Source organism: Arachis hypogaea, chromosome 14 (assembly GCF_003086295.3).
Source record: "Arachis hypogaea cultivar Tifrunner chromosome 14, arahy.Tifrunner.gnm2.J5K5, whole genome shotgun sequence".
Classification (NCBI taxonomy): Eukaryota; Viridiplantae; Streptophyta; class Magnoliopsida; order Fabales; family Fabaceae; genus Arachis; species Arachis hypogaea.
Window position 1 is genome coordinate 37,505,373 of NC_092049.1, and position 24,226 is coordinate 37,529,598.

The 24,226-nt window shown below is 37.0% G+C and overlaps 2 protein-coding genes across 2 annotated transcripts; one reads left to right on the forward strand and one right to left on the reverse strand.

Moving 5' to 3' along the window:
- Positions 1-3,673: 3,673 nt before the first annotated feature.
- Positions 3,674-4,681, reverse strand: LOC140178573 (uncharacterized). The gene has a single exon (XM_072215764.1). The coding sequence runs from the start codon at positions 4,679-4,681 to the stop codon at positions 3,674-3,676; it is 1,008 nt and encodes a 335-aa protein (XP_072071865.1).
- Positions 4,682-18,346: 13,665 nt separating this feature from the next.
- On the forward strand, positions 18,347-21,118 carry LOC112741987 (succinate dehydrogenase subunit 6, mitochondrial). Its single transcript, XM_025791186.3, has 4 exons — positions 18,347-18,619; positions 19,085-19,268; positions 20,505-20,607; positions 20,797-21,118. Exons 2-4 carry the CDS (start codon positions 19,110-19,112, stop codon positions 20,940-20,942), a joined length of 408 nt encoding a protein of 135 aa, XP_025646971.1. The 5' UTR covers positions 18,347-18,619; positions 19,085-19,109; the 3' UTR covers positions 20,943-21,118.
- The last annotated feature ends 3,108 nt before the right edge of the window (positions 21,119-24,226 follow it).

Consider the following 24,226-nt stretch of genomic DNA (forward strand, 5'->3'; position numbering starts at 1 on the left):
GGCACTGTGCTAGAGGCACAAAATCATCCACGCGCACGCGTCCCTGACGCATGCGCATCCTTTTGCTTCCAGACCACCCACGCATACGCGTGGGCGACGCTTATGCGTCGAATGGCGAACTCAGTTTTCACGCGTACGCGTGATGCGAGCGCGCGCGTGGTGCGTTGTTTATTTTCCTTACTTCTTTCTTCTCTCTTTTCTCCTTCTTGCTTCCTCCTTTCTTACTTTCTTCTTTTTCATTCATTACCTTCTAATCTTTATTCTCTTTCATTCTCATTTATTTATTACATTTGCACACTTTCATTCATTGCATTTCCATCTTGTGCATGTTTTATTTTCTTCTCTAAGTTTATTATTTTACCATTAGTGTTAAATGTTCTTATTCAACTGTTGTATCTTTTCTGGTATTATTTTGGTGCTTTGTGACTTATTTTACACTGTTGGATGATATTATTTATCTATTAATCCAATCTTTTCTGACACCTGTGTTCCTTTTGCATTGACATGAATTTATATTGTCTTTCATTACCTACTATCTCTTCCTATTGTTGTAATTTTTGCACTTTTGATATGCCATTTGTTTCTACTGTTTTCTCACTTGCATGTTGTAGCTACCATGTAATTGAGACCCTCATTATTTGGCATTAACCCACTCATATTTTATTTGTTTTCTATCTTTACTTCTGAGTTATTCTTCTTCCCTTTTCTCTTCTTTCAGGATGGCCATCAAGAAGGGACACGGAAGACTTTTACATGGGGCAACAAACAAGTCCATCTGTACAATCTTTGGAGAAAAGCATCAGTTGTAGCAGCCCGTTCACTTGCACTTCTTTGCATGCACCGAGGACGGTACAATCTTTAAGTGTGGGGAGGTCGATACCGACTTCCGTGGGTTAGTTATTTCCTATCCCAACACCAATCATTTATTTTCCTTGTTAGTTGTTGCATTTGCATGTTTGTTTGCATGTATGTCTTTCTTGGTTAAAGTAATGAGTTTCTTTTCAAGACCCTTTTTACAGTACTTCACTAATTTAAATTGAAAATTTGTGTTAAACTTGTTTGAAGATTATAATTTGGAACATAGTTTATAGCTGAGAACACACAACCTGTGAGTTTTGAGCTTATTTATATGGTTACATTACTTAACCATAATATTTTTCCTTGTGTGTTTTCTTCCCTATGATTGCAATCTATATTTTGTTCCATTCTATATGTCCATTGTTTAGTGTATTTACATGCTTGCATATGATTGAGGCCATCATTTGTTATTAGCTCACTTATCCCAAATAGCCTACCATTTCAATTGTATTTGTTTGCCACTTTGAGCCTTTTAATCCCTATTTGTTCTTTATATTACCATATCACTAGCCTTAAGCGGAAAAACAATTAAGTACCTGATTTGAATCTTTGGTTAGCTTAAGATAGTGTGTTAACTAAGTATGGGGAATTGTGGGAAACCTGGGTTAATAGGGAATGTGTTATGTTTTTACTTTATTTAAATATTGGGAATTTGGGCACCTACTCATGTGAAACCAGAAAAACCATATGCATTGATATGTTATGTTTGTTTTAATGTTCATAAAAAAAATAATAAAAAATCAATTTTACAGCATAAATAATTAAATAAATAAATAGGGGATAAAATTACCCCAATGCTAAATAAAAGATAAATGCATATGTGATAAAATTAAAGAAAGTTTGGTACATGAGTATGTGAATTATACAAAAGTGGGAATTTTGGGTAGCTAGGCATGATTTTAGAATTACATAAAGTGTGTGTGTGTTAGGTAAGAGCTTTGGTTAGTCAAAGATTCATATTATAGCTCACTTGGCTATACATGTATCCTCACCCTTACCTTAACCCCATTATAATCTGAAAAGACCTCATGATGTTTGCATTGATGTACTAAATATTTGTTGATTGGTTAGATGAAGAACAAAGTTTGGAAAGCATGACTAGGGAAGAGTAGAGTGATTGACCCTAGACACTTGAGAGATTAGAGTGCATACACACTACCAGTGAGGGTTCAACGCTTGATTCTATGTTCTATGCTTTCATGAGTTGTCTTCTCACAAGTTTACTTGTCTTTACTGTATGATTTGAATTAGTGGAATCTGAATTATGTTTGTCTTGGAGAACTTGTTTACTTATAACCAAGTAGATAGAATCATCTCAGCATATAGTTGCATTCATATATAGGTTGAATTGCATGAGTCTTACTTTTTTCCTATTCATTCTTTTTGTCTCCTTGAGCTTAGTATGAGGACATGCTAATGTTTAAGTGTGGGGAGATTTGATGCACCACTATTTCGTGGTACATTTTGTACTTAATTGAGTGGATTTTATCCACTGAACGCACACTTATTCATATTATTTGCATGATTTTACAATTCCTTCCTAGTTTTGTTCTATGATTGAAAAATTGCTTCCTAAACCTTTAATTTGTGTATTTTAATTCCCCTTTATACCATTCGATGCCGTGATTCGTGTGTTAAGCGTTTCAGGCTTTATAGGGCAGGAATGGCTTAGAGGATGAAAAGGAAGCTTGCAAAAATGGAAGAAACACAAGAAATAAAGGAGACAACCAGCGAGCATCGACGCACACGCATGGCTCACGCGTGTGCGTACCTAACGTGTACGAGTGAAAGCGAGTTTGCACAGTGACGCGTGCGCGTACCTGACGCGTACGTGTGACTGACGCATACTCGTGACATGTGCTACCTGCAAAAAACGCAGAAAACGCTGGGGGCAATTTCGGGCTGAGTTTGGACCCAGTTTTCGGCCCAAAAATGCAGACTAAAGCCAGGGGACAAGCAGAGACTCGAGACACTTTTCATTATTCACAATTCTAGGTTTAGATGTAGTTTCTAGAGAGAGAGGCTCTCTCCTCTCTCTTGGGTTTTAGGATTTCTCTTAGTTTTAGGTTTGTTTCTTCTCAATTCCAGGTTCAATGTTCCTCTAATTTAGTTTCTCTTCTACTTTTATTTATTCTAGCATTCTAGTTTATTTATTTTCCTAATTTGGTTTATGAATTCCATTTTAGATTTGATTTCTTTATTTAATGCAATTTGAAGTATTTCATATTTATGATTTTAATCTAGCTTTTTACATTCTTAGCTTGAATTGATTAACTGGAGACGCTTGAGTTATCAAACTCCTTGTTGATTGATAATTGGAATTTGCTGGTTAATTTGGATCCCTCTAAAGCTAGTTTTTCCTTAGGAGTTGACTAGGACTTGAGAAATCAAATTGATTAGTCCACTTGACTTTCCTTTATTTAGTAAGGGTTAACTAAGTGGGAGCAATGAACAATTCTCATCACAATTGATAAGGATAACTAGGATAGGACGTCCAGTTCTCATACCTTGCTAAGAGCTTTATTAGTTATTAATTTAATTCTCGCAATTTACTTTTCTTGTTCCCTATTTGAAAAACCCGAAAAGATACTTTTCCACAACCAATAATAAGAACACTTCCCTGCAATTCCTTAAGAGACAACCCGAGGTTTAAATAATTTGGTTATTAATTTTATTAGGTTTGCTTTAGTGATAACCAAATTTTTGTATGAAAGGATTCTTTATTGGTTTAGAAACTATACTAGCAACGAGAATTTACTGTGAAATTCTTTACCAGCAGGAATCCATTCTTCAATGCCATTTTGTCTTCATTAGGTCAGTGCATCGGGATCTGGTTGTAGCCCGAGTAGGCATCCATGAAGCTGAGAAAACGATATCCTGCCGCCGAATCGACCAAGGTGTCGATGTTGGAGAAGGGGAAAGAGTCTTTTGGGCATGCTTTGTTCAGATCGGAGTAATCAATGCACATTCTCCATCTTCCGCTGGCTTTTTTGACTACGACGACATTGGACAGCCATGTTGAGTACTCGAGTTCTTTGATGAATCCTGCTTCTAGCAACCCTGCTGTTTGTCTGGCGACTTCTTCGGCCCTTTCTTGCGACATCTTTCTTCGCTGCTGGGCTACTGGTTTGGCATCAGGTTTTATGACTAGTTGGTGGGACGTGACCTCGGGATCCAGTCCCAGCATATCTGATGGTGTCCACGCAAAGAGGTCGCCGTTTGCCCTTACAACCTCCATGAGGGGGCCCTTGAGTTCGTGGGGCAGGTTCCTGTTTACGAAGGTAAACTGATCTGCCGACTTCCCTATTTGAAACTTTTCCATGTCCCCCTCTGGCTCAGGTCTTGGCTTGTCCTCTATCCGGGCGTCCAGGTCTGCCAAGAACACGCCAGCTGCCTTCTTAGATTCTTTCCTTAAGGAGAGGCTAACGCTGTCGCATACGACTGCCGTTTCTAGGTCTCCTCTTATGGAGCCAACTGTTCCCTTGTCCGTTATGAACTTCATTGTCAGGAACTTAGTACATATTATAGCTGAAAATTCGTTGATGATTTTTCTCCCCAGGATGATGTTGTAGGCAGTGGAATCTCTGAGGACTACAAAGTCTGCCATAACCGATTTCCTGGCGTCACCGGTTCCCAGGTAGATTGGGGGAGAGATCGTCCCGTCAGGTTTAATGTAGTTATCGCCTAGTCCCATGACTCCGTGATGGTGATTCTTGAGGTCAGACTCCTTGAGCCCCATGGCGTCGAACACGTTTCTGAATAGAATGTTAGAATCAGCTCCCGTGTCAACGAGGATTCGTCTGACTAATCCTGTCCCGACCATTGCGGTAACCACCATGGGGGGGGTTCTCGGGGAGATCGTGAAACCATCTATCTTCCGGGCCAAAGGATATCGTGGGAGCTCTTTTGTTGGTGACGGGGCCTTCTGTCGAGATGGAGAGTACTCAAGTATCCTTTTTTGCTGCCGATTTGGATTTAGGAGGGCTATCGCGCCCAACCACGATGTTGACCACGAAGGTTGGGGGGTTATTGTCGTCCCCCATGGGTTCTTGCCTTCGCTTGATAGTTCGGCTGCAATCTTCTTCGGATCGTTCTCGTTCTCGTCTCCTCGGTTCTCTGATGAGTCGGGAGAATTCACTCAGCTTTCCTTCTCTGATGGCCTGCTCTAAGGCATCTTCGAGATCGAAACAGTCTTGGGTTTTGTGACCAAATCCCTTGTGATAATCACAGTAAAGGCTTTTGTTGCCTTCCGTCCTTTCTTTCAATGGTCTAGGTCTGGATAAGATTCCCTTGTCTGCAATTTGTTGGTAAACCTCTACTATGGGCGCCGAAAGTGGCGTGTAATTCGTGAACCTTCCTACCCGTGGGGGTTGCCTGGTCTGCTTGCCAAGGGTGCTGTCCCTGGGGGCCTCTTTGTACCTGTTGACCTGGGTGGTCTGCCAAGCTGGGTGGTTTGGGAGCTGCCGCTTGTTGGCTGCTACAACCTGACTCACTTCCTCATCATTAATATATTCCTTGGCCACGCTTTGGATTTCTTGCATGGACCAGACATGCTTAGTAGTGATGTGCTTTCTAAAGTCCTCGTTTAGCAGGCCGTTCGTTAGGCAGAGACTAGCGACTGAGTTCGTGAGACCGTCAATCTCCAAGCACTCATCGTTGAATCTGTCTAGGAACTTCCTAGTCGGCTCTCCAGTTTTTGGGTAACCCCTAATAAGTTGATTGGGTGTTTTGCCTTGGCTATGCGCACTGTGAACCGAGCCAAGAAGCTCTGAGAAATGTCTGCAAAAGCTGTGATGGATCCTTGTGGGAGGGCGTTGAACCATCGTATCACTGGGCCAGCTAGTGTTACAGGGAACGCTTGGCATCTGACCGCGTCGCCTACTCCTTCCAAGTTCATTCTTGCTTCAAAAGCTGTGAGGTGCTCCTGAGGGTCCTTGGTCCCATCGTACCTCATGTCCGTCGGCTTGTCGAAGTTCTTCGGAAGCCGGACCTTGAGGATTGAGGGGTGGAAGGGGGTGGCTCCCATGATGATGGGATCCTGTTGTTTCTTCGCCCTCCCTCTTTGGGACTCCCTCCGACTCTCGGACCTATCCTGGGTAGGTCGGGAGGTCGCCTATGTATGCGCCTCGTCGTGCCTTGTTGGGCTCCTTTCTCGGCTCTCGTGTCTTCGGGAGGGGAGCGAGTACGGGTGCGGGATCGGCTGACGTCGCTGTGGGAGTGGCTTCTCGCTGCCAGTTCCCGCTCAAGATTTTGTACTCTGTGTCTGAGTTCTTGCATGATCTTGGCGCTGTCGGCCCCTGTTCCTCCGAAGGGACGTCTTTCGGGGGTCTTAGTGTAGATTGGTTGGTTTGGCTGAACGGAGGATCTTGCTATTCGCCGGCACGAACTGTCGAGCTCGCCCTGCTCAGGCGGGTTCCGCCTCCTTCTCGGAGTTCCTCCGACGTGGGGGATCGCTCCATGCCTGCTCTAGGGTCCCCACAGATGGCGTCAATGTTCGTTACCTGAAGATCTCGGGTGCTCGATAGGTCGGATGTTGATGAGGGGAGGAGTGGTAGAGACCCTGAGTCGACTTGGGGCTGAAAGGGGTGTGAACTGCGAGTTGGGAACGCCAGAGGTAATGCGACGAAGGGGGGAGGCCACCTGCAAGGACACTCCGACGATCAAGTCAGAGTCCGTACGAAGTGATGGCCGAATTGTAAATCATGTTGCTTGTATGCGAAGTTTGTATTCGTAGGTTTTGATGAATGACAAACCAACAAACGACATGAAAGACAAACCAACAAACAACTTGAATGAACAAGCATGTTGAAAGATCAACCAACATTCAACGTTGAGGAATGAAGAGTTGAAAGCAACACAACAACAACAAGAAACTCAAGTCCACAACATTTGAAGACAAGTATAGTGTCTTAGGACTTAGGTAACTTCTTGTTAAGAACCAATTGCTAAATCTCTCAACACACACTCACAAAATGTTTTGATGCACATCTTGCAATTCGATGCTAGCCAAATGGTTTAAAACTTGTTTTCAAAGGTACAAAAGCATAGGAATTGACTCCAACAAGTTTGAGATCAATCCTAAGTATTTTGAAGTGATTTTAAGCCATTCTTTAAGGTTTGCATCGATGCACACTCATCTTGCATCGATGCAAAGCATGCGACGACTTGTTGCATCGATGCAAAGATGTTTGCATCGATGCAACCTAGCTGAAAATTCAAATTTCAACTTCAAAGACACATTTGCATCGATGCAAAGTGTTATGCATCGATGCAAATGATTCAAAAACATAAAAAAAACGGCTAGTTTTGACAAAAAGGCTCCATCCCATTAACTCCCCAGCATTTCTAAGGTTTGGGGAGTCTATAAATAGATGGATTGAAGCCTTATTTCAAATACTTGAGTATCTGCAAACTATCTTGTTCATATTCTTTCATTCTACACATTTTAAGGTGTTATAATACACAATTTGAGAGAGCAATATCAATTGGTTCAATAGTGCTAAACTTGTAATCATACACTCTTCTAGAGAGTACTCATTTCGTCTCAACAATTCTTTGAGAATTGTTTTCTTGTACACTTTGTAAATTGGAGTGTGATCTTCAAGGTTGAGTCAAGAGTTATAAACACTATAGTCGGTGAGGATACCAAAGAAGTATACTAAGTACTCAAGGCAAATCTTAGAGAAGGTATCTTTAAGTGGAGTGGGTTAGTATACGAGTGGTGATCATATACCGTGAGGTGTTAGAAACTAAGGACTCGGATTGTAAAAGGTTTTGCGCGAGCACCTTGAAGCTTGGCAATAGTGGAACTTCTCAATAGCGATTGAGAAAGAAAGTGGACGTAGGACAAGGATTGTGCCGAACCACTCTAAATAGCGTTTGCATCTCTCCAAACTCATCTCTTCAATATTATTGTCTTTTACCTTTGAGCAAATAAATTGTGATCGAAAAGTAGCTTCGTAAGTACTTAAGGAATAGCTTAAGTCCGATTGGTGAAAAGCTTGATCAATTTATTTGAGTTGGTGTCTATTGGAAAGTAAAAGCTCCTTATAAATGCTTAGCAATTGAGTTAAGCTCTTGGAAAAATACTAGTACAATAACACTTTTGTATATTGTCTTTAACTTTCGCAAAAAGATTCATTGTTGTTGCAATACTCAATTCACCCCCCCTCTTGAGTAATTGTGCATAGGTTCTACAAGTGGTATCAGAGCTTAACCCTTTGAAAGACTTAACCGTTTAAGGGAAAAGATCATGGCAAGCACAAGCTTTAACAACAACAACACTAGTGAAGGTAACTCAACCGCTAGACCTCCTCTTTTTAGCGGAACAAATTACTCTTATTGGAAAAATAAGATGAGAATTTGGATCCGTTCTCAAGATGTGAGAATTTGGAAAATGATTGAGAATGGAAATCACATTCCAACAAAGACAACAAGTGCTAAAGAAGGAGAAGTCTCCGTCTCAAAGCAAGTACCGAAAGGAGAAGATGAATATAGTGACGATGATTGGAAGAAAGTGGCAATGAATGATAAAGCCATCAACTTCATTCATTGTGCACTTAACGAGCATGATTATATGAAGATCTCTACATGTGAAACCGCTAAAGAGATTTGGGATAAACTCCAAATCACTTACGAAGGAACCGACCACGTTAAAGAATCAAAGGTATTTATGTTGGTTCATGAATGGGAAAATTTTAAAATGAAAGATGAAGAGAGCATTGAAGAAGCTCTTGAAAGACTCTCCAAGATCTTCAACAACCTAAGCATGCTTGGCACAAAATACAATGATAAACAAATTGTGACCAAGGTGCTTACAAGCCTTACACCAAAATGGAACTCCAAAGTGAACGCCATTGTGGAAGGAAGGCTCTGTGATCAACTTACATTTGATCAACTACGAGGTAATCTTCTCACCTATGAAATGACTATGCTAAATAGACAAAAAGGTGAAGAAAGCAAGAAGAAAAGTCTCGCCCTTAAAACAACATCACTACAAGAAGAGAGTGATGATAATGAAGAAGAAGGAGATGAAGAATTTGCACTCTTATTAAAAAGATTCAATAAGTTTGCAATGAAGAAAAACTTCAAGAGCAAAACAAAGGTACCAAAATGCTATGAGTGTGGAGAAGTTGGACACATTAAACCCAATTGTCCAAAACTTCAAAAGGAGGACAAAAACAAGAAATTTAAGAAGAAGGAGAAAGCATACATATCATGGGAGAACGAGGATGAATCCGACTCCGATGACGACGAGGTTGCAAATCTTTGCTTAATGGAAAGCGAAGAAAAGGTTAGTGATGACAACTCCACTTCTTTTAATTTACAAGATGAATATGATGCCTTACTTGAGGTGTACACAAAACTTACCCAAGATTATTCTCTCCTAAAGAAAAAGAATATGGATCTTTTAAAACAAAATGAGATGTTGAAAAACGAGAATATCAATCTTGGAAAAGATAAGTGTAGCACAAGTAGTGATCCATACAAATCTTGTAAAATGCATGAAAATGAAATTACAAATCTTAAGAACACTTTAGCTAAGTTCAATGAATCTTCAAAGAACTTAGATAAAATGTTGAAAAACCAAAAGCATGTTCATAATAAGGAAGGTTTAGGTTTTGAAAAAGGAAAATTTAAAAATACTAAAACTCCTATTAGGCAACCGCAAGCCCAAAAGGCAAGCATGCCTAAAAGGAATGAAGCCTTTAAACATCCTCCTCAACATGCTTCATTTAGAAATTATAATCACAATGCATATAGATCAAAAGATGTTGCATTTAGGAAACAACCTAGGCAACCATTTAGAAACATGCATAGGATGCATAATCCAAATGTCATATGTCATTATTGTAATAAAGTAGGTCATATAGCACCCATATGCTTTACTAGAATTAAACATATAAACTTTCGTAGTCAAGATACGAGATGGGCACCTTATGGGCATTATGCTCATACTAACCATCAAGGACCCAAATTCACTTGGGTACCTAAATCCCAATTTTAATTGTTTTGTAGGTACGTGTTGGAGCTAAGGATACAAATTGGTATGTTGATAGTGGATGCTCCAAACACATGACCGGCGATGAATCAAAGTTCACCGCAATAGAACCTACAAACGGAGGAAACGTGATCTATAGAGACAACAACACCGGCAAAGTAATCGGCGTTGGAAAAGTTGGTAAAAATTCTTCTACCTCCATAGATAATGTTATACTTGTCAAAGGTCTCAAACATAATCTCATTAGTGTTAGCCAACTTTGTGACAAAGGAAACTTAGTCACCTTTGATTCAAAATGTTGTTGGATAAAAAGGCAAGACACTAATGAAATTGTGCTAATTGGGCACCGTGTTGACAATGTATACATGATTAATCTAGATGAAATTTCCTCAAATGATGTGAAATGCCTTGTTAGTAAAACTGATGAAACTTGGTTATGGCATCGTAGAGTAGCTCATGCTAACATGGACCATCTTAGCAAGTTGGTCTCTAAAGAGTTAGTAATTGGCTTACCAAAGCTACGTTTTGAAAAAGACGTCCTTTGCGACGCATGTCAAAAGGGAAAACAAGTAAAGGCCTCTTTTAAATCCAAAAACATTGTTTCAACAACAAGGCCATTACAACTTTTGCACATGGATTTATTTGGTCCTTCTAGGACTATGAGCTTTGGTGGCAATTACTATGCTTTAGTTATTGTTGATGATTACTCTCAATTTACATGGACCTTGTTCCTAGCAAACAAGAGTGATGCATTTCGAGCATTCAAAAGATTAGCCAAAGTTATTCAAAATGAAAAGAATTTGCATATATCATCTATTAGAAGTGATCATGGTGGAGAATTTGAAAACAATCTTTTTGAAACTTTTTGTGAAGAAAATGGCATTGAGCATAATTTTTCCTCTCCTAGAACACCACAACAAAATGGTGTGGTTGAAAGGAAAAATCGTCATTTAGAAGAAATGGCGAGAACTATGCTCAATGAGGCTAATATTCCTAAGTACTTTTGGGCGGATGCGGTTAGTACCGCGTGTTATGTTATGAATAGGATTATCATTCGACCTATTCTTAAGAAAACACCGTACGAATTGTACAAAGGAAGAAAGCCAAATATTTCCCACCTTCACGTCTTTGGCTGTAAATGCTTCATTCTAAATAATGGAAAAGATAACTTAGGCAAATTTGATGCTAAGGCTGATGAAGGAATCTTCTTAGGCTACTCTTTAACTAGCAAAGCTTTTAGAGTATATAATAAACGCATCATGACTATGGAAGAAAGTATTCATGTCTCTTTTGATGAAACTAACCGTTGTTGTGCTAGAAAAAATTTTGATGAAAATGTAGAAAACTTTGATTCACTAAATTTGAATGGTGAAGACAAAGAAAAAGATTTAAATGAAGCCTCTACAAGCTCAACAAAGGATAGTGTTCAAGTTGAAGAAATTGAACCATCACAAGCACAAATAAATGCACTTCCAAAGGACTGGCGTACTTCAAAGGATCATCCTCTAGACAACGTCATTGGTGATGTTTCGAAAGGGGTAACAACTCGATCCACTTTTAGAAATTTACTTGCATATAGTGCTTTTGTTTCTCAAATTGAACCATCTACCATTGAGTCCGCAATTGATGATGAACATTGGGCTATGGCAATGCAAGAGGAGCTTAACCAATTCAAACGAAATGACGTTTGGGAATTGGTGCCTAAACCAAGTAATCAAACAATTGTAGGAACAAAATGGGTTTTTAGAAATAAACTCGATGAAAATGGTACAATTGTTAGAAACAAAGCTAGATTGGTAGCTAAAGGTTATAATCAAGAGGAAGGCATTGATTATGACGAAACTTATGCTCCCGTAGCTAGATTAGAAGCTATTAGGATGTTACTTGCTTTTGCATCCTCTTATAACTTCAAACTTTATCAAATGGATGTTAAGAGTGCCTTTCTTAATGGTTTCATTCAAGAAGAAGTATATGTTGAACAACCTCCCGGTTTTGAGGATTATGAAAATCCTAATCATGTTTTTAAACTCAAGAAAGCTCTTTATGGTCTTAAACAAGCTCCAAGAGCTTGGTATGAACGTTTGAGCAAGTTTTTAATAGAAAAGGGTTTTAGAAGAGGGAAGGTTGATACAACTTTATTTATCATGATTGAAAACAAAAATATCCTTTTGGTACAAGTTTACGTCGATGACATAATATTTGGTTCAACTAACGAATCACTTTGCAAGTTTTTCTCAAACCTCATGCAAAGTGAATTTGAAATGTCCATGATGGGCGAACTCAACTTCTTCCTTGGTCTTCAAATCAAACAAGGAAAAGAAGGAACTTTCGTTAGCCAAACCAAATATTGCAAGGAATTGCTCAAAAGATTTGGAATGGACAATGCTAAGGCAATGGACACACCAATGAGCACTACTTGCTACCTTGACAAAGATGAACAAGGTAAAAACATAGATGTAAAGAAGTATAGAGGCATGATAGGATCATTACTTTATCTAACGGCAAGTAGGCCAGATATCATGTTTAGTGTATGCATGTGTGCGAGATACCAAGCTAATCCTAAGGAATCTCACTTAAGTGCGGTGAAAAGGATTATGAAGTATCTCATAGGAACATTAAATGTTGGATTGTGGTATCCGAAAGGATCCACTTGTGATTTGATTGGTTATTCCGATTCCGATTTTGCCGGTTGCAAATTGGATAGGAAAAGCACTAGCGGCACTTGTCACTTGCTAGGAAATTCTCTTGTTTCATGGCATAGTAAGAAACAAGTAAGTGTAGCCTTGTCTACCGCCGAAGCCGAGTATGTAGCCGCCGGTAGTTGTTGCGCCCAAATTTTATGGATGAAACAACAACTTGTGGACTATGGACTCATGCTTGATCACATTCCTATCAAATGTGATAATACTAGTGCAATAAATTTAACCAAGAATCCGGTTCAACATTCAAGAACCAAGCATATTGAGATTAGACATCACTTCATAAGAGACCATGTTGAAAAGGGTGATGTGGTTATTGAATTTGTCGAAACTAGTAAACAACTAGCGGACATCTTCACTAAACCTTTATGTAAAGAAAGTTTTTTTAACATCCGAAATGAACTTGGTATCTTGGATTCTAATCTAATATGATTTGTTTGAATTCATTGCATTTATATTGCTATTTTTGTATCTCTTACTAACTTAAGCATTGGAGATATCCAATTAGCCATTGTTTTGTAGGTTTATGAGTTGATGAATGAGTGATTAATCTTGAGGTAGATTGAAGAATTTGAAGATTATAAACAATGGAGGATCAACAAATTGAAGTTTATAATAGTTTAAGTGAGTATATACATGATGGAACTCAAAGAATTGAAGAAAGAACCACCAAAGGATGAAAATTTGGTGATTTTGGGCAAAATGATGCATGTTGCATCGATGCAAAGCCTATTGCATCGATGCAAACACGACCAAATTGCACAAAAACACGTGAATTTGGCATTTTTGAGCAACAAAACCCCACTTTTTCATCATCTTCAACCTCACAACTCATATCCCCACATTCAAACCTCCATAACCTCCAAAACAAGCTCACATATAGCTTCATACAACTCACAAAACTTAGATACCCACTACAAACAAATTACATATTTGAAGTCCCCACATTCTCCTCTACAAAACCCATAAAACAAAATCATCCACAATGCCTAGAATCAAGAGAACCATCAAGAAGTCAAAAGGCTCTTCAAGTGTGGTTCCACCTCCAAATGATCATCCTTTGGCAAGGTACTTTGCTTCTAATGAAGATCTTCAATTCTATGAGGCAAGGCTCGCCGGAAGAAAGGAAATTCCTCCGAGGTATTTGGATCCGACCCTTCTTGTCATTCATAAGTTTGATACTCTTAAGGCTATTCTAGTTCATCAAGGCCTCATGGATTTTGTTCAAATTAAGAGTAAATATTATCCGGATTTAGTTGCCATAGCCTATAGTACACTCATGCTTGAGATTAACGAGGAAGATGAATCAAATTTCACATTATTCTTCAAGATAGGAAGAAAGGATTATAGGCTAGATAGTGATGAGTTAGCCACCATTTGGGAGTTGCCAAATCAAGGTGACTTGTTTCAAGGTGGTAAAACCCCAATTGATGAATGGGGTTATTCAAAGGACAATGCCATGCATTTGTTCAACCTTGTACAAGGAGCTCACTCCAAAATTAGTTGCAATTCAATGAGTGCGGAACATAGAACTTTGTTATATCTAGTCACCTATGTATTGCAACCTAGAATATCCGGGCATGCGAATGTAAATGATGAAGATTTGATTGTCATGTGGGCTATGATGAATGGGATTAAGATTAATTGGCCATACTTTATAGTACAACATATGATTAGGCTCAAGATGAAGGATAGGAATGGTGGATTAGGATTCCTTTGCCTATGGTCTAAAGTTTTTGATTATGTTGGTATTGATATATCAAATGAGATTGCCAAGGAAGTACCACCTCAATCTTGTATCAACACTCATATTCTCAACAAAATGGGAAGAAGAAATGTTGATGAACAAGGTCCTCAAGAGCAAGCTCCTCCACAAGCACCTCAAGCTCAAGAACCACCCTCCTTGGTTGATGTAATGAGAGAATTACAATCCATCAACCAAAACATCCAAAGGATTGAAGTAGAGCATGGTAGGCAACTTGAAGCACTTAATCGTCGTGTGTCTCGTGTAGATCATCACACGGGTCGCTTGGATCGTCGTATTGATGACTTATATGAGCATTTCGGCATCCACCTACCGTATGAAGAGGATAATGATGATGATGAAGACCAAGATTGATTGTCTCCTCTTCATCAAGTCACTTTTTATTGCTTTATGTTTATTTGATTATATGAATTGTTAAACTAACTCCTAGTAAGCTAAGGATTTCTATTATGGTTTAAATACTTTGATATTTCCTTCATAATTTTGTTTAATGATTAATGCTTGTATGCTTATTTGGTGAATAACTCAAAATAGGCTTGGTACCCCTATTTTAAGTTAATGTGCATGCCTTGATATATTTCACTTCTTTAGGGGGAATTATGCATGCTTGTTATATATAAAAAGAAGAAATCAAATTCTTTTTGAAAGGGGGAATATCTCATCCTTGAGATTAATAGAGATATTGAACTTAAAAAAATTCATTGTTTTATGCATGCTTCTATGACACATTTCAAACTCCTTTCTTTTTGATAATGTCAAAAGGGGGAAGAAAAGTTTGAGGATATTTGAAGTTTTGAACTTTTGAAAAAGAAGAAGTTTGAGAATTTGAAAAGAAGAAATAAGTTTGCGAAACAATGATTTCAAAAAGACTTCCGCTAAGCAAAAACTTTTTGATATCTAAATCGTTTTCTTTGATAAACGCCCTTTAAGGGAACAAATGCACATATTTAGGGGGAACTCCTGCAAAAATTTTTTTGTGAAGTCTTCTCCAAAGCTTTCTATAAAACAAAGTGCATTATTGTTGCTTTCAAAATCATTTATAAATGCATATCCTCAAAATTGGTTTGTCATTATCAAAAAGGGGGAAATTGTAAATCATGTTGCTTGTATGCGAAGTTTGTATTCGTAGGTTTTGATGAATGACAAACCAACAAACGACATGAAAGACAAACCAACAAACAACTTGAATGAACAAGCATGTTGAAAGATCAACCAACATTCAACGTTGAGGAATGAAGAGTTGAAAGCAACACAACAACAACAAGAAACTCAAGTCCACAACATTTGAAGACAAGTATAGTGTCTTAGGACTTAGGTAACTTCTTGTTAAGAACCAATTGCTAAATCTCTCAACACACACTCACAAAATGTTTTGATGCACATCTTGCAATTCGATGCTAGCCAAATGGTTTAAAAACTTGTTTTCAAAGGTACAAAAGCATAGGAATTGACTCCAACAAGTTTGAGATCAATCCTAAGTATTTTGAAGTGATTTTAAGCCATTCTTTAAGGTTTGCATCGATGCACACTCATCTTGCATCGATGCAAAGCATGCGACGACTTGTTGCATCGATGCAAAGATGTTTGCATCGATGCAACCTAGCTGAAAATTCAAATTTCAGCTTCAAAGACACATTTGCATCGATGCAAAGTGTTATGCATCGATGCAAATGATTCAAAAACATAAAAAACGGCTAGTTTTGACAAAAAGGCTCCATCCCATTAACTCCCCAGCGTTTCTAAGGTTTGGGGAGTCTATAAATAGATGGATTGAAGCCTTATTTCAAATACTTGAGTATCTGCAAACTATCTTGTTCATATTCTTTCATTCTACACATTTTAAGGTGTTATAATACACAATTTGAGAGAGCAATATCAATTGGTTCAATAGTGCTAAACTTGTAATCATACACTCTTCTAGAGAGTACTCATTTCGTCTCAACAATTCTTTGAGAATTGTTTTCTTGTACACTTTGTAAATTGGAGTGTGATCTCCAAGGTTGAGTCAAGAGTTATAAACACTATAGTCGGTGAGGATACCAAAGAAGTATACTAAGTACTCAAGGCAAATCTTAGAGAAGGTATCTTTAAGTGGAGTGGGTTAGTATACGAGTGGTGATCATATACCGTGAGGTGTTAGAAACTAAGGACTCGGATTGTAAAAGGTTTTGCGCGAGCACCTTGAAGCTTGGCAATAGTGGAACTTCTCAATAGCGATTGAGAAAGAAAGTGGACGTAGGACAAGGATTGTGCCGAACCACTCTAAATAGCGTTTGCATCTCTCCAAACTCATCTCTTCAATATTATTGTCTTTTACCTTTGAGCAAATAAATTGTGATCGAAAAGTAGCTTCGTAAGTACTTAAGGAATAGCTTAAGTCCGATTGGTGAAAAGCTTGATCAATTTATTTGAGTTGGTGTCTATTGGAAAGTAAAAGCTCCTTATAAATGCTTAGCAATTGAGTTAAGCTCTTGGAAAAATACTAGTACAATAACACTTTTGTATATTGTCTTTAACTTTCGCAAAAAGATTCATTGTTGTTGCAATACTCAATTCACCCCCCCTCTTGAGTAATTGTGCATAGGTTCTACACGAATTATCTAAAAGTATGACGTACCTTGGAGGGAGAGCTATCCTCTCCCCTTATATACTGTGCTGCGATGACCTAGCCCATTGGTTAAGGAGCTTGTGAGCTGTCCTAATCCACGTGGGAGGGGCAGGTCGTCTCGGACTTCGGGTCGGGGCTTTGGGCGCTGCCCCGAGGATACCGACCCGGACGACGGCATGGTTCGTACGGATGGTAGGTCAGACGTGCCTTGGGTCGGGTATTAGGAGCCGACCCGTTGAACTCCTTTCTGTTGAGGAGGTTTGGGCCTGGGTCGGGGTTGGTGCCCCGACCCGGCGGCTAGTTGAGCTGGACTCGGCGGTCCGTAACAAAAGACATGTGGCATTAAAAAAAATATTTGCATGTCTTTTTAACATATGATTCTATTTGTTGTTTGAAAAGATGTGACATTTAGAGCAAATGATAAAAGAATTGAAAGAATGAAATAAGAATGACTTAGAGATTAGGACACGAGATTCATGTTCAATTGTCAATGATCCTTAAATCAAGGGTTAAAGATGCCTTTGGTTTTAATATATATCGAAATTTAAAATACAAATACTTTTGTTTCTGCGAGTTTACTTTTGTTGATTTTGTTTGATTGGTAAAAAAGAAGTAAGACATTCAATTAAATAGAAAAAAATAGTTAATTTTATTTGTGTCGTAGCTGACTACGTATATTTGCTCTCTCTCTCTCTATATATATATATATATATATATATATATATATATATAATTTTGCTATTTAGTGATTGTATCTATTTTTAATTGTGAGTCAAATTTAAAAGATATTTATAAGTATAAATTTAATTTTAAAAATGTTATAAGATCAAATTTTATATGTTTATTTTTTTAATGAGATTGAATATCAATATAACAAAAAAATTAATTAATTAATTAATTAATATAATAAATAAATTAACTCTTTTCATAAATATGTATTAAATTTTTTTCATAAATAAATTATACATAAATACAATAAAATAAATAAATGTACACAATTCGCGCAACGCACCAACTTTACACTAGTGATTAATAAAAGGATAAAACTAAAACACTTGCCTTTTAACACATGAAGCAAGGATTGTCATCTGTCTATTCTTTTTCTTCCAAGAAATTTATAAGTTCCATCTCATATTATATTAAGCATTACACAAATTTTCTTGTTAGAATTGATTTTTATTAGAGCAATCCTCTAAATCAATCTCAAAAAATTATAATTAATATTTTAATTTTTAATAATTTTAATTATGGAAACATTTTTTACATTTTTATTTTATTAGACAAATTAGTGTTAAAATTTACAAAAAAGTTTTAGTAGGAAAATAAGTCTTTATCCTTATTTATTAAAAATATAAAAATATTTAAAATTTTTAGATAAATTCCTCTATATAGAAAAGGAATTTGATACAAAAACTGATTTGTTTACGAAATAAAAATTTGTTAAAAACAAAAAACATAAAAAATAATATATTTCGATAAACATTCTTCAGAAATAAATTGAAATTTCTTTTAAAAAAATGCCACTTAGATCTTTATAAAAAAAAGAGTACAAGACGCAATGAATGGATCTGCGTCTGGGATTCCATTTACAAAACCTAAACAGTAGCACACGACCCAAGCTGAAGAACACGACTGTCCCAATCACCATTCACCTTTGCCAGCGTTACTTTCGCTCCTGCTACGCTTTGGTAACACTCTTCTGTTCTTCTCCGTATTCACCTGTATTCGCTTTTCTTTGATTCAAGCTCTGATTTATCAACTCATGATTATGAATTGATTCCGTAATTGGATTAAATGCCTTCACCACATTTCATTTCTTTATTATTATTATTATTATTATCATAAGTATTCGGATTCACAGTCATCGATTTTGTTGAAATCATTATCAATTTGTGTGTCCACGCTATTACTTGGATTCCTGCTTCATTTCTATCCTCTACACCTGAAAATAAAGAGGCATGGATGTAACAACGAAATATTACAATGAGTAGTTTGCATCAACTTTGGTTAAACTGTGAATACCGATTTTTCTCTTTTTTTTTTTTTTTTTTTTTTGCTGCTTATGATTATTTTCAATACTTGATTAAGTGCATGATATTTTTGTTATAGAATTGACTGAACCGTTGGATTTGATTGGTTACTTGTAATTGCAGAGGGAAACAAGAGAAATTGGGGGTGATGGCATCTTTCTGGGATAGCTACAAGGAATTTTGGTCGGAGAGGTTCTCCTTCCTTAGCAACTATTCCAACGCTATCCAACGCGATAGGCCACTCCATCCTTGGACTGATTCTGATGTTGATCAGTTCATTGCTTTGGATCCTGTTCATGGACCTGCTGTAATGATTCTATCACTTTATTTATCCGTATATATGTAATTTGATTTTGTTTTGGTTTTGATGTTTTCTGCTTTGATTGATGGGGCAATGTGATGTTGTGCATATCTTTAGAGGACCCAAGTCGATATACTTTTCAATTGGAAGGAAAAAACTCCCTGTTTTCTTGGTTAATTTTGAACTCAAAGAACATTAAGTTGTGTTTGCAAGTGTATCATGACAGGAAATATGGTGACAAGATAGAAAAGTTAGATCCCTATTCCTTGTCCTTAGATTTTGGATGGTTAGAAAATCACGCAAATTGTCCGTGAACAGAGAAATGTTGCTTGTTTCTGTCTTTATTTCGTTGTCCAAATAAGTTTGTGTCTCCTATTGTTTAACCTGAAACAGTTACCAAACAAGCTTATTAATTTTTCAGTTCATATTACTGTAATTAATGTATTGTAAATTATTGGAAATTCAGATATGTCATGTTTCCTTCTGTGTCAATTATTAGATGCTATGGTGAGTTGGTGAGTATCTTGTGGAAAACTGGTTCTTTCTTTTCCTTCAGGCAACTCTTAGTATTCAATAAGAATCCATTTCTATGTTTGTTGAATTAAAATTAGAATACTCACGTTGTCTCTTCTTTGTATTAGTATGTTGTATGACACTTCTTTCACGTTTGCGTCACACCATCTTTTGGGAAGCTCTATTTATAGTTTATTTGATATTCAGTTGTACTTGAATTATTTTTTCCAAATGTTTTCTCTCTTGCACATATGTTTATGTTGGCCTCCTTTTCCATCATTAATCATTAACTCTAAACAGCATTGTTGTCATCACATAGTATAGAAGAGACCTTAATCTAAGGGTGATCATTTTTTCTATGATCCAAGTGGACCAAAGAACTGAACCTGTTTCCAATGCCAAAGATGATTGTTGATCCTGTTGAAATGTCCTTTTGCTCATCCAAGAAGAGGAAAAAGAACATTGTGTAATGCTAAAATATACATGTTGTAGCTCATGTCAAAGCTTAGTTTCTTAGTAGATAGCCAATAACATGAAATCATAGTTGCTGATCCCCCACCCCTTTTTTCACAATAATTCTTTATGGTTGTCGAATTCTACGATATAGTTTACTAAATTGTCTTTCTGTGTTCGATAATTCATGAGCTGAAATATATAGTCGGTCTTATGCTTTTACCTCCGTTAGCTGTCATCTGAAGCACCAGAGTGTTTTTCTTTTTTCCATCTCAGTTGAAAAGTGCTAGAGATGCAGTACAATTTGGCATCACTGGAAGTGCTTTGGGAGCAGCATTCACTGCAGGCTACGCATGGAAATATTCCAGAAGTTTGCATGGTAATCCCCTACTTTTCATAGCATTGAAACATTTTTTCTATAACATACTATGCTTTTGATTGATCTTAATTTGATCATCTTATTGTAAGCATAGCTGTCATCATCCTCGCTTGTTTAGATACTTGTCTTGGTTGAGTCTAAATTAGTTTTATAATATTTTACTTTTATTTTCCTGATTGTGTTGCACAGGTGCTGCACTTTCTTTTCTAGCTGGAGGTGTATTTGGATGGACGTTTGGGCATGAAATTGCAAATCATGCACTTCAACTCTACAGGTTAGATACACTGGCTGCAGAGGCTAAGTTTTTGGAGTGGTGGAAAAATAAGAGCGAATGAGGCTATTAGATCTATTAGCTGCTGGTGTGTCAGAGTGCAACTTTTGTTCTCCTTTCAGGAAGTTTAATCTCAGTGTTTGCTGTGCAAATTTATGTTAATTGAATAAATACTTCTTTGTGACTTTAAGTGCCAATTCCACCCTATTCTATTTTACTTAGTTATTTGCATTATCATCAGATCCTTGTCTGGTCTTTTTAATAGTTTGTCTAGAAACCAATAGACCATAGCAGTTGGCATATTAAATTTTGGCGAGCACTCTGGTGTAGATTGATACAAATTTCTACACATGTAGAAATGTGTTGGCGAAGGGCAGAATACGACAGGTGGCAGGGACGGTTGAAATCAGTTAGGATGACATGGTTGGTTTGTTGGGTGAGGACGTTTTCAGGCTTGAGGTTGTGGTAGGTGATGCTGATGGAATGAAGATGCTCGAGAGCGCAAAGGATCTTGGTAACGTAGAAGCGGATGACGACTAGGGAGAAGAGATGGTCGATTTGGCAGTGGCAGAGGACGTTGAGGTTGCCATCATGGCAGTAAGAGATGATCTGGCCAAGCAAGTGGTCTGCTTCGAAGGTGCCGAGGAGCAAGGGGTGGGTTGGCGGGGATGGTGTCAGATAGGGATATTTGTGGTGCGGTTTGGATTGGTTGAGTTAAAGGATCTTGAATTGGATGATTTTTTGTTAAGGAATTCGATTTAATTTCAAGCGACTTGAATTCTATTGCAGTTTTGTAAATTAACAAAATTACATATGCATAACAAGTCTTAATATTAAATTTTAAAAATCAATAATGACATAATAAATTTTAATAATATCTTAAAAAACTAATAATAATATTATAGAAGTAAAATTATAGATTATTAAAAATAAATAAATAAATTTCATTTTAAACATAAAATATTTGTAAATAATAATAATAATATATGAATAATATAACAATGTATAACAAATTAAATATATTATAAATAAAATTGCTCACTACTCTGATCGCTTCCTTCAACTTCTTCTTTGAACTGATATTCAGTAATCACTTCAGTTTCTATATGAGCGGTAACAACGACATTGTTCGTTGTACTGATAGCTTGAATGCCAGGTCGAAGGTGTCTTCCAATTTGGACTCCAGGAAAGAAGGAATGAAGCACTCAATGTATATTTCAAATGAGAATTTGCATATGAAGTCGATAGAGAACCTTCTCATAATGTCCTAATGTTCAACAATCTATATTGCTTGTCGGAGAATGGAGAAAGGCGTGTCCTTGGGGTAGTTGTGGAACTTAGTCTTGAGGATGTCGTGGATGTTGTCGGGGTTAGAGGTGATGTTATCAAAGACGGATGAGTGGATGCTTCTGGTTGGGTAAAGTGAAGAGGAGGTAGATCAGTAGATGTACCAGTCATAAAGATTTAGGAAGTGTGTGATCCATTTTGTCTTTTGGTAGAGTTGTCAGGGATCATTTTGTCTCCTGTTAGAGTTGTCAGCGACTATTTTGTCTTCCTTTAGAGTTGACGGAGACAAAGACCTAAGTGACTGACGGAATTAATTGTTAGGGACCAATCGAGTAATTAATTTTAGTTGAGAACTAAAATGTCTGATTTAAAATTTTTTTGAAGACCAAAATGAGTATATACTCTTATAAAAATTATTATCATATTATATATATTTTGCCTCACTCAAAAATTTTTTTAAACTTTTTAGATTTGTCACGTCTTAAATTTTAGTTATAAATATTTAATGTTCTTGGGCATTTTTCTAAACCCTATTAAAACTCTTTTTGGTCGTCGGACCCTATTAAAACTATCTCAGGTAATTTAGTAGGGTTCACATTTTTAAACTCTAAATCGTGATGAGGACTTGGATTTTCATAAGATTTGACGTGTTCTATGTTAAATTGTTGGGAGCATTTCGGTTTTGGTTGGTGTGTAGGCTAAATCATATTGAATGCTTGGACACATGCAGGTTTTAGTATGCCTATTTTCTCTGACTAAATTATGGGAGTTTTTTTATTTCGATAATGCTAAGTTGACCAAAAAAAATAAGTCCAAATTTATTTTATTTAATATTTATTAATTATTATAATAATTAATAAATGTTAAATAGATAAATTATAATTATTTTTGACTAATTTTTTTTAATTATAAAAAATTTTCGTTTTATTTTATGTTAAAATGTGATCATATGTTCCCACGATTTACCGATAAAAAATAAGGACAAATATATAGAAAATGTTCGATTAAGGACAAACGTGTAATATAGATTGTAATTTATTTTATTTATGTAACTTTTCTTAAATTAAAATTAAAATGAATATAGTTATAAATATTAAACTGTTACATTTTTTATATTTAGAAATAATTTTAGCAAAGGTTTTTATTACATGAGTTAAGTCTGCAGTCACGTCTAAAATTTGATAGTATAGTTAGCAAGTTGTTAGAAGGTACTAGAAATACAAATTACAACTGCTAACTTAAATTGTGTTTGTTTATAGGAATGAGACACTGAGATAAAAAGAGATATAAAATTGTGTTTGATAGAAAAGATATGGATAGAAATATTATGTCCAAAAATATTAAATTAATTGGAAAAGTATATGAAATTACGAGGAGATGGAAAAATGAGAATGGTGAAGGATTTAAAAAATACACATAAATTGAGTATGGTAGGCTTGATTGAGACTAAATGACAGACTGTGACGAGGTTTGATGTTGGAAAACTATGGGGGTATGATGGGGCTGGATGGGAATATGTAGGATCAGATGGGGCATCCGGTGGCCTCTTGATGATTTGGGATGATTTATTTTTTAAATTGAATAGCTGCTATAAGGGAGAAAGGTGGTTATGTGTGGACGGTGTCTTACTGAAAAACAATTTCAGCTGTGCTTTTTTCTTGGTCTATGGTGCACATAGTAGAGAGGAGAAGAGCCGTCTGTGGGAGGAGTTGAGCTACATTGCTGGGCTGTGTCAGGTTCCGTGCTGTTTCATGGGGGACTTCAATGAGATAGTGAATGTGGAGGAACGGAAAGGCACTGTTAGTCTACCTCTGTCTGCTGAAGAATTCAAGGTTTGGATTCAAGACATGCACTTAGTGGATCTGCCACTTACAGATCTCAAGTTTACGTGGTTCCGAGGTCGCTCTTGCAGTCATATTGATAGAGCTATAGTCAGTATAGAATGGTTAGAGGAGTTCCCTGAGACCCGTTTGAGAGGCGGCCCTAGGGGCCTATCAGATCACTGTCCGATTATTGTGGATGATAAAATGATGCGGCGTGGTCCTAGGCCTTTTCGGAGTT